At 32.3% G+C, this 11,892-nt stretch overlaps 1 protein-coding gene across 2 annotated transcripts; it reads right to left on the reverse strand.

Moving 5' to 3' along the window:
• Nucleotides 1–8,376: 8,376 nt before the first annotated feature.
• On the reverse strand, nucleotides 8,377–11,363 carry LOC108458195 (heavy metal-associated isoprenylated plant protein 9). 2 transcript variants are annotated; one of them, XM_053026985.1, is made up of 5 exons: nucleotides 10,977–11,363; nucleotides 10,678–10,864; nucleotides 10,046–10,221; nucleotides 9,876–9,966; nucleotides 8,377–9,093 (listed from the first exon to the last, which is right to left on the reverse strand). In XM_053026985.1, the coding sequence occupies exons 1-5, from the start codon at nucleotides 10,995–10,997 to the stop codon at nucleotides 8,648–8,650; spliced, it is 921 nt and encodes a 306-aa protein (XP_052882945.1). In that variant the 5' UTR covers nucleotides 10,998–11,363; the 3' UTR covers nucleotides 8,377–8,647. The 2 variants fall into 2 exon arrangements, with proteins under 2 accessions (XP_052882945.1, XP_017612982.1); XM_017757493.2 differs by having other exon boundaries at nucleotides 10,046–10,218; nucleotides 10,977–11,353.
• Between the last annotated feature and the right edge of the window lie 529 nt (nucleotides 11,364–11,892).

The raw sequence follows: 11,892 nt of genomic DNA on the forward strand, positions 1-11,892 counted from the left end.
AGGAAGTACGAGTTGATAAGATATGAGTATAGAACTTGGTTGATAAATGAATTCATTTGTGATTATATAAATGTTCATATTGAATGTAATGTCCATATGTATTGATAATTCAAATGTTTTAATGAATAAAGTTCTGACATGGAATAAATTGAACACGAGGAAAATAATTATGAAATTGAATTCGAAATTCATGAAAATGACGGTTATTGGTATATGGAGACATGAGACATTGATATATAAATATGGAAAATGTTTGATAAATGTGTTTATTCATAATTATGGAATTACATACCTCATGTGTACTATTTGCATAAAGATGATATTTCAAATACTTTGGTTATTTAAGCTTAAATATGAAATAGTATAAAATCAAGATAAGTTGTTATGAAAATATATTTAGATTACAGAGATATGGCTGATATATGTTGTATGATTACATAACGTGAAATTGTGTATATATATATGAGAAATTTAATGAGAATTGAGCCCATACACGTTTCTTGTTATTTATATGAGGTATACGACTTACAAGGGTGATGAAGTTATAAACAGAGAGTTACACGGGTTGAAAACACGAGCGTGTGACTCTCCAAAGTGTGAAAATTTTCTAAGTGTTGCAAAAGTTTCATATGTTTACGGTTTGGTCTCGAACCACCCTAAATGTATGTTTTGGGCCCTGTAGACCCATATAAGGGACGTTAAACATATGTATGAAAGTTTTTAATTTAGAAGAAGTTTTATGGCTGATTTTTACATAATTGATCATATTAAGTTCGGTAATGCCTCGTACCCTATACTAGGCTCGAAATTCGGGTAAGGGGTGTTACATAATTTGCCCGTATAACTCTCATTAAACTATATACGGTATACGTATTTTCATAATTCTTTTATTTTATTTTCTAGATGAAATATTTGCTTTGGGTAACATTTGCACATTTATTTTTACAACTAAAATCTAATAATGATAATTATATATACATATTTTTTTATTTAAAGAAATTTCAATTAATTTAATTTGTGTTAAGTTATTATTATGACTATTCCTCTTTATGCCAATATTTGACATACATATTATTATTTAGCAAATTTGGTATATATAATTGAATTATTTTACGATTGAGAATACTTATTAATTTACTATTTTTTTTTATTTTGATTCAAGTGATTATAATGTCAAATCTTGCGCAACTTGAATTTGCGGCCTTAGACATCTCAGGCAAGAACTATTTCTCATGGGTGTTAGATGCTGAAATTCACCTAGATGCTAAAGGTCTAGGAAATACTATATTAGCAGATAAAGAAGCATCTAATCAAGACAAGGCAAAAGCAATGATTTTCATCCGTCATCATCTGCATGAAGGATTATGTAGAAATTTGAATATTGAATGAATATTATATTGAAAAATATATTGATTAGAAATATGAGGAAATTGATATGAATATATGAGATTGTGATATTTGAATATTTGATATTGAAAAGTGAATTGAATTATATTAAATTATGAATTAATGTGAATAATTGAAATATATTGTTGAATTGAATGAAATTGTATGAATTGTGAAAATGGGTGAATATATGTGATTATCAGAATGGTATATTGATAAAAGAATTATTAAATTGAGAAAGTGAATGAAATACCTTATTAACTAGTCGGGCTGAGTCGGATATAATTGGCATGCCATAGGATCTGGAAGTGTACGGATTTGCGGCTTTATCGATCGACACTTTATGTGTCGTATTTCGGGCACCTCGTGTGTCGTATCGTGCACCTCGTGTGTCGATCAGGCACCTCGTGTGTCATTTTAGGCACTTTATGTGTAGTATACTGATCAGGTACTATGTACCGTTTTAAGCACAATGTGCCGTACTGGTGTGTTTGGGTTGGAATCCGTGTATTCGCCAAAGTCCGGGTTTGTTAATAGGGGTAAATAAGTGAAAGATAAATCGAATAAATTTGATTGATCAAGCTATTGAAATGAAATGAGAAATTGAATTGAGAATTGAAAATTTAGATATGAAATTGAAAATATGAACCAAAGGTTCATGAAATGATTGGAGTTTGAATTGATGATATATGATGCTACTTGATGAATTGAAATGTGATTTGAGATATATGAATCGTATGTATATCTTGAAAGCTATCGGGATAGTAAATTGATATGATATAAATGAAATTGATTGTTATTGAAATGAATTAAAATGGAATATGATTGATAAGTGTATAGTTGAATATAGTTTAATGATATTGAATTGTGAGTAAATTAAGGAAAGCTATACTAGAGTAGTAAGTGAAAGAATGGAGTAAATAATAATGGATTTAGTTAAGAATTGAACAATTATATTATTGTGTTTATTATATGATTTGTATAAAATTTATATGGTAAGTAGTTGAAATTTATCTATGAATAAATAATTGAATAATTGTAATTGTTATTATGATCTTAAGTATTTGTTATATTATTAATTGTTCGGATTATAGAAATACCACTGAGTATACCATACTCAGCGTATGGTTTGTTTCTGAGTGCAGGTTAAGTAAAGATAGTACGTTGAATCAGCATCCCAAGACGATCCCGAATTCATTAAGGTAAAGTATGTTCAATATTGATAATGGCATGTACCCAGGATGTTTAATGAGAGTCATTTAGGTTGTAAAAGTATTGATGAAATGAGTAAATTATGGTTGGCAACGGTATGTAGTATGAATTTTGAAATTTACTAAAAATTCGTAGTGATTCTAAATTAGTCCCGAATTGAATTTACTGTTCATATTGGATCGCGAGGGCCCATTAAAGGGACGACATCTTAAAACTAGGATGTGTGAATATTTATTTTAATTAATGACCGAAATTGGATCTCTTGATCGGTAATGTCTCGTAACCTGTTCCGGTGGCGGTATAGGGTTAGGGGCGTTCTGATTAAAAGTGGAATATCTCACCGTGAAAGACCCTCTTGAGTTGTGGAAAAATTTGAAAGAACGATTTGACCATCGAAAGCGTGATATTCCTAAAGCTCATTATGATTGGATGCACTTACGGTTGCAAGATTTTAAGGCGTAAGTGAATACAATTCGAACTTTCAAAATTAGTTCTCAACTAAAATTATGTGGAGAAAACATAAGCGATGAGGACTTGTTAGAGAAAACATTTTCAACCTTTCACGCTACTAATGTGCTCCTGCAGCAGCAATACCGTGAAAAAGGTTTTAAAAGGTATTCTGAATTGATTTCATGCCTTTTGGTGGTTGAACAAAATAATGAGCTATTGATGAAAAATCATGGAATTCGTCCCACTGGTTCTGCACCATTCCCTGAAGCAGTACACAATAATTATGAAAATAGAAAATATAGAAGTCGCGGCCGTGGTCGTAGACGTAGTGGGGGACGTTGTCGAGGACGTATTAGTAATCGTTATCATGGTGGTCATGACAATGATACTTCTAACCACCAGAAAAAGAATAACAATGAAAGACAAGAAAGAAGTGGTCAAAATAATCCTTCAAAGATTGTTGAGAATATATGCTACCGATGTGGTATAAAGGGGCATTGGTCACGTACCTGTCGTAGAAACTTTATTAAGCATCCATTAGAAGGAAGGGAAAGCATATGGAGACAAATTTTATATCCCAAAATGATGAAATAGAGGCAAAAGATGAAGATATTCACTATAATAATAAAACTGACCATGCCTACGAGGATGATAAATTTAATGACCTTAATAATATAACTCACCTAGATGTGGCAGATTTCTTTGAGAATCATTAGAAAAATTGATGTTATTTTGACATTTTTTTAAGTATATTTTGTTTTCTTGCATAAAAATAATTTATATATTTAATAAATATTTGTAATGTTTCTCATATTATATTTTGTTTGTTTTTATGAAGAATATGAATATTCAACAAAATTTCGATAGACCCAAAATCAATGAAGACATGTGTCTTGCGAGATAGTGCTATAACACATACGATACTCAAAGATAAAAATATTTTCTCATTTGACAATGAGTAATGCCCATGTTAATACAATATCGGTAGTTCAAAACTTATTGAAGGCTCGGAAGAGCTATTATATTATTACCTAAAGGTACAAAATTTATCATTGATGATGCTTTATATTCCACCAAGTCTCAAAGAAATTTATTGAGTTTTAAAGATATTCGTCTTAATGGATATCATATTGAGACTATGAATGAGAAAAATGTTGAATATCTATATATTACAAATGTTGAATGTGGAAAAAAATATATTTTGGAAAGGCTACCTGCTTTTTCATCAGGTTTATATTATGCACATATTAGTGCAATTGAATCATATGTTCCTACAAACCAGAAGTTTGTAGAACCACATACTTTTACTATTTGGCATGACCGATTAGGCCATCCCGGATCTATTATGATGCGAAAAATCATCGAGAATTCAATTGGACACTCATTAAAGAACCAAAAGATTCTTGAATTCAAGGATTTATCTTGTGTCGCTTGTTCTCAAGGAAAATTGATTATTAGACCATCACCAGCTAAGGTTGGGATTGAATCTCCAACATTTCTGGAACGTATTCAAGGTGATATATGTGGGTCCATTCATCTACCATGTGGACCATTCAGATATTTTATGGTATTAATAGATGCATCTAGTAGGTGGTCATATGTATGCTTATTATCGACTCACAACCTGGCGTTTTCGAGACTACTTGCTCAAATAATTCGATTAAAAGTACAATTTCCAGATTATGCAATCAAATTCGTCTTGATAATGCTGATGAGTTTACATCCCGAGCTTTTAATGATTATTGTATGTCAATTGGGATAAAAGTTGAACATCCTATAGCTCATGTTCATACACAAAATGGTTTAGTTGAATCATTTATCAAACGCCTCTAACTAATAGCTCGGCCATTACTTATGAGAACTAAACTCCCTGTTACAGCTTGGGGATATGCTATTTTGCATGCAGCAGCACTTGTGCGCTTAAGGTCAACAAGTTATAATAAGTACTCCCCATTACAATTGGCTTTTGGTCAGGAGCCAAATATTTCCCATCTTAGAATTTTTGGATGTGCAGTATGTGTTCCAATTGCTCCACCGCAACGCACAAAGATGGGTCCTCAAAGGAGGTTGGGAATATATGTTGGTTATGAATCTCCTTCTATAATTAAATATGTTGAACCATTAACTGGTGATTTATTTACTGCAAGATTTATTGATTGTCATTTTGATGAGATAACATTCCCAATATTAGGGGGAGAGAAAATACAATTGGTCAAAGAAATTACATAGAATGGATCATCATTATCTCAATTAGATTCTCGTACAAGTCAATGTGAACAAGAAGTTCAAAGGATTATACATTTACAAAACATTGCCAATCAACTGCCAGATTCATTTACTGACCTAAAGAGAATTACAAAATCTTACATACCAGCTGAAAATGCTCCAATACAAATTGATATCCCAATAAGGTAAATTGTTAGTGCAAAAGAAAGTAATTCACGCCTGAAGCGTGGAAGGCCAATCGGTTCCAAAGATAAAAATCCTCGTAAAAGGAAAGGATCAATTATTCAAGATGGTAATATTGTGGAGGCAAGTGCCCCAGAAGAGGCCAAAGATATAACTAATCAAAAAACCCCCGAAGAGGTTTAGGTACCTGAAAATGGTGATAACGAAGAAATCTCAATAAGTTATGTTACTTCAGGAAAAAGATAGAACCGAAAAAATATAGTTGCCGGCAACAATTTTGCTTATAATGTTGCTATTGAAATAGCAAAAGAAATTGAGGATCCTGAGCCTAAATCTATTGAGGAATGTAGAAATAGAAAAGATTGGCCAAAATGGAAAGACGCAATTCAAGCAGAATTAAATTCTCTTTCTAAACGTGAGGTTTTTGGACCTATAGTCCAAACACCTAAATATGTAAAGCCAGTAGGATATAAATGGATATTTGTGTGAAAATGAAATGAGAAAAATGAAGTCGTAACATATAAATCACGACTTGTAGCACAAGGATTTTCGCAAAGGCCCGACATTGATTATGAAGAGACATATTCTCCTGTGGTAGATGCAATCACGTTTAGATACCTTATTAGTTTAGCAGTACGTGAAAAACTTGACATGCGTCTAATGGATGTTGTTACGACCTATTTGTATGGTACACTTGATAGTGAAATTTATATGAAAATCCCAGAAGGATTTAAAATCCCTGAAGGATATAGAGTTTCCCGAGAAAATTGCTCAATTAGATTAAAGAAAAGTTTATATGGATTAAAAAAATCTGGGCGTATGTGGTACAATCGTCTTAGTAAATATTTGTTAAAAGAAGGTTATAAAAATGATCTAATCTGCCCATGTGTTTTTATAAAAAGGTCTGAATCAAACTTTGTGATAATTGCTATTTATGTTGATGATCTAAATATTATTGGAACTCCTAAAGAGCTTCAAAATATAGTAAATTATTTAAAGAAAAAATTTGAGATGAAAGATATCGGAAAAATAAAATTTTGTCTTGGCCTGCAGATCGAGCATTTAAAAGATGGAATTCATGTCCATCAGTCAACTTATACGAAAAAGATCTTAAATAAATTTTATATGGATAAAGCACATCCATTGAGTACCCTGATGGTTGTACGATCGTTAGATGTTAATAAATATCAATTTCGTCCTTGTGAGAATGATGAAGAGTTTCTTGGTCCTGAAGTACCATATCTAAGTGCCATAGGAGCATTGATGTATCTTGCAAATAACACAAGACCTGATATAGCTTTTGCTATAAACTTGTTAGCAAGATTTAGTTCTTCTCCTACACGTAGACATTGGAATGGAATTAAACATGTATTTAGATATCTTAGAGGGACCATTGATATGGGGTTATTTTATTCAAATGATTCAAAATCCCTATTAGTTGGTTATTCTGATGCTGGATATTTATCGGATCCACATAAAGGTCGATCTCAGACGGGATATTTATTTACATGTGGAGGTACTGCCATTTCATGGCGTTCGACAAAGCAAACATTTGCTGCTGCCTCTTCAAATCATGTTGAAATAATTGCAATGCATGAGGCAAGCCGAGAGTGTGTTTGGCTAAGGTTATTAACCCAACATATCCAGAAGATATGTAATTTGCCTTTACAGGAAAATATGTCAACTATCTTATACGAAGATAATGCAGCATGTATAGCTCAATTAAAAGGTGGTTATATCAAAGGTGACAGAACGAAACATATTTCACCAAAATTATTCTTCACTCATGACCTTGAGAAGACAGGTGACATAGAAGTTCAACAAATTCGTTCTAGTGATAATTTAGCAGACCTTTTTACCAAGGCATTGCCAACTTCAACATTTGAAAGACTACGAAACAAGATTGGAATGCGTCGACTCAAAGATATAATGTGATGTCGCCATTAGGGGGAGTCTAAAACATGTTGTACTCTTTTCCTTTAACCAAGGTTTTGTCCCACTGGGTTTTCCTGGTAAAGGTTTTTAACGAGGCAACTTGTAATAGGAGATTGTGTACTCTTTTTCCTTCATTAGGTTTTTATCCCACAGGGTTTTTTCTAATAAAGGTTTTAATGAGGCACATTCTTATTTAAAAGACATCCAAGGGGGAGTGTTGTAAATTAAATGGATGTCATAACCTCCTTTAAGCATATTAAAGTAATGAGATAGAACTCTTTACTTAATTTGTAATCAAGAGATTATTAAATAGAGTAATTAAGAAACTTTAATTCATTAAATGTAATACCTTTATTAATTGAATGTAAATGAACTTATAAATAGCACATTGTAAGTGAAAATAAAATAATGAAATTCTCTCGTATTTTCATCCTCTTTTATTTATTGTTTTATTAATTTTCTATAACAAGTTTAGATTTAAGTATTTTCATAATTTGTAAAATTTTAAGATAATTAGTCATTAAGTTAATTATTTTAAAATAAAAATATTAAAATTTAAGACCTAATTAATGTGTTACAAGACTATGTTAATACTATCGTTAGGATAGACATCTTAGTGTCAGTGTTGATCCTTCCTTATATGTAAACATATTATAAAACCAATATTTGGTTAAGTAGATCCAAATTTGTTCTTTTAGATTTCCTTAGTTAAGCTTAGGCTAATTCTAACTAAAATAGATCTAATCAGTGACTAACCGCAACTAAAAAAAATCAATGGGAACTTAAGTTTTATTTTTTTTTATATACAATATTTGGAGTGGAGAAGAAAATAATAAAATTTAAACTCGTGTCTAATGATGTCCGATAAAAAATTTAATCACGATTCTATACAAATTAAAAATTTGTATAAAATTTTGTTTCAAATAGATCAAATTATCATCATCATTCAGCACGACATTATATGGCATGTATAAGGGCTCGAGATATAATGGACATCAAATATACTATTATCAGTATGCCTTTCGTACAGAATGGTCAAGTAATTAATCAACCCAGTCGTACAAATGATCCCACTCCCCAATTTCCCTGATTGATCATGTGAGAACCGTCCACCAGATTTCTCTAAAACTCTCATCTCCAGTGGTAAGGACTGAACATTAATTATATATACTAATTATCTGTATACTTCTCAACCTTATAGTAAAATTGAAATAATGTAAAGGTAGAAAAAGAAGTTTGTCGTAATGATAAATCATCATGAAATGCAACAAGCATTGGGATTTTCATCGCTAAAAAGCTGAGGAGCAGGCGGCATTCGCTCGATAACGTAAAGGGGCTGGTAGTAGTAAAGCATTCTCTTCATGGATTCCTCCTCATTACTACGATTGCCACTATTTTCCTCTGCTTCTGCAGATCCTTCTTTCTTCCCTTCTTCTTTGTTTTCACCTTCTTCAGGGGACTTTTCTTCTTCTTTTTTCTCTGCGTTTTCTTCAGGTTTGGCTTCTTCAGTCAGCTTCTCTTCGCCCTCTTTCTTTTCTTCTTGTTTCTCTGGCTCAGGTTGAGGCTCAGGCTCTGGTTGAGGCACGATCCTTGCCTGTTTTTTCGTGCGTCTATATACATAATCCACTAGCTTGTTTGCATCCATGGTGCCCGTCACTGTAACTTTTCCTGTGCTATGCTCTGTTACGGCACTCTGTACGCCTGTAACATGTGTCCATTAAACATCAATAATCCCTAATTAATTTTAGGCTAAATTATAGTAAAATTCACTAAACAATTAATAAGTTTATGTTTTAGACATTTAACTTTAAAAAGCTATAAAATAATCATTGAATTATTCAAAAATTTTCATTTAAGTCATTGGCTCGCATCAGCTGCACCAATCAAAAGCTCCCATTCCCCTTTCTCTTTGACAGGTTATTTTTTCTTGAAACAATTTTGGTCATCACAAATCTATGATCCAAAATCCGAATAACTTTCTTATCCAATCTCCTACACCAACCGCTAAAAGACTTGAATTTAAAGTATATTCTTATACTTGTCAATAGGTACTGATCCACCATATTGATCGTCAAATCGTTGCTTGAAGCTCTCTAGCCGAGCTTAAAAAAAAAAACTTAACAACCCAATCACCTAAATAAAAACTTTTAAATAATTCAGTAACTTAAATAAGAACTTTTAAATAATTTAGTGACCATTTTATAATTTTTTAAAATTAATTTATCAATCAACCTTGGTAATTTACCCTTAATTCTACGATAACACGGATTAGACTAATATAAAATTATTAAGTGCTTGTCACGTTGGAAAGGCCCCACCACAGCCATTGTCTGCCTAATATGGAATTCCTTTTCTGTCTTATATTTCTTTAGTTTCCCATTCAGTTGGTCAATCACACTCGTTAATTATCATCTAGCTTTTTGCTGTTAAGTGGCAAAAGGGTACTGTTGTTGAATTGGCATGAAACATAACCAACATTATACCTCTCATTTTTAGTAACTTTTTCTTGAGCTGCTCAGCACAGGCTTGGCAATGCATGTCTACATTAAGCTCCACGGTTGCTAATCCACTAACCTGGAATAATCAAACCAATCAACACCCTTCAATACTTCTACATATGAAGTAAATGAAATTATAAGACGTTAGATGAGACCTGTGAAGTGACAACTTCTGGTATAGGTTCACCCTCAGCTGGTGGCAAAGGAGACAGTACTTTAGCTCTTCTCTTGGTTTTCTTCATGATTTTAGCACATATTGTTTGGGGCTCGATTATTCCCTTTATTTTCACTTGGTTTTGAGCCATGGCGATCTCCACTCCTTCCACACCTGCTAACCATTTGTGTATATTTTTATTTGTCCAAAATAGAGATAAATAAGTAAAAGTATTATAGAGGCTAGTCAAATTATATTTTACTTTTTCTATACAAAAATTAGGTAAATTAGTCTCTAAACATTACATTAAATAATAATTTAATCTTTTCTGTTAAAAATTTCATCTATTTATATCATTAAAACTGACGTGGTTGTTAGAATAACCGGACAATGACATGTAACATGCCACATGTATCTCATGCTAATGTACAATGATCAATTTTTAATAACAAGAATGGAGGAAATTCGTAACAAAAGTAGGGTTTGCTCTTTGAGTTAATAAATAGGAACTAGTTTACATTTTTTTTAGTCGAAATAATAAAATGCAATCTGGCTTACATTACAACATCCTCCTTGATAATTTTACCAAATAAATATATACCATTTAATTAATATGGATAAATATATAATTACCTCTAATCTTCATGATGGATTTCTCAATCTTCTTTGCACATCCCACACAATGCAAGTCCACAAACAAGATAAAAGGAGGAGGCGGAGGGGGTGGTGCCGGTGGTTCCTCTTTCTTTTCTTCTGTTGCCTTCTCTTCTGCCTTCTCATCCTTTTTCTCCTCTGGTTGAGCCTCTACCGGCGGTTGTTCCTGCCAAAAATTTCCAATTAATGCCAACATAAGTTAGTGAAAAGGAATCCATACTGAATTATATACGTGCATGCAAACTGTTTTCCTTTCTTTAACAAAGCCAGTCTCTCACCTGCTTAGTTTCCTCGCCCATTTCCTCTATAAATTAACTTAAATAACTAAGTCAGGTACTTGGTTAAGCAGTAGTAGAGTAGGTTTTATATAGAAGAGAGTGAGATGGAATAAGGGATGGACGGTGGGGTTAAGAGTATATAAAGGAAAACTATGGGATTCCAAAGCACATGTAGTGCCACTCAGCATACAAAGAACCTGTTAGTTTAATATTTCTTTTTGGAGGTCTTTCCGATCTCCAAGACAGAATATGTAAGGAAAAAAGGGGCCGGGGAGGTAACCAGTGGAGCAGAGTTGGCAGATTTATAGACAAGATTGAGGGAGCTGAATCGGATAAAAGGATAGATGAGAAAAGAATCAATTTGACGATGATAATGCCATACTTCTTCCATCATCCACCGAACTTGGGGTGGATTTAGTGACCCTCATTCTCTATTAATTTTACTATTAAGTAAATTAGTTTTTTTTTAAACCGGAATAATTTAATTCTATTAATTTTAAAAGTGAGTAATTAAAGACAATTAATTATAATGTTAATATTTTTTAATTTTACATAAATTTAATTAATATAATAATAAATTTAATTTTCACAATTTATATATTCTATCAATTTAGTCATCATTAAATAATAAATTTTAATTTTTTTCTAGTGGTGATGATTTGTCAGACAAGTGATTGGGGAATCTAGTACCGCCAAATCACATGCTTTGTCAGCTATGAAAACCTTGGTTCTATTGCCACGTATGTATCCACGATGACCCACCTCGAAAGTGGTTGTTAAATTTGGTGTTGGTTTTTTTCCTATGGTTTTCCACCTACCAATGAAAAATGGTCACATCTTTAACCATAACTTCATGTGTTTGGTATGTTAGGAGCCAGCATTAGTTTTTGTCGGATGCATCATCCATATATCCTAC

Source organism: Gossypium arboreum, chromosome 4, assembly GCF_025698485.1.
Source record: "Gossypium arboreum isolate Shixiya-1 chromosome 4, ASM2569848v2, whole genome shotgun sequence".
NCBI lineage: Eukaryota > Viridiplantae > Streptophyta > Magnoliopsida > Malvales > Malvaceae > Gossypium > Gossypium arboreum.

Bases quoted from the DNA above. Each gene is read 5' to 3' on its own strand.
- LOC108458195 (XM_053026985.1), bottom strand. From the start codon at position 10,997: ATGGGCGAGGAAACTAAGCAG. The intron at 10,865-10,976 runs GTGAGAGACTGG...AATTTTTGGCAG, and splicing joins TGGGCGAGGAAACTAAGCAG to GAACAACCGCCGGTAGAGGC. The intron at 10,222-10,677 runs GTAATTATATAT...ACAAATGGTTAG, and splicing joins ATCCATCATGAAGATTAGAG to CAGGTGTGGAAGGAGTGGAG.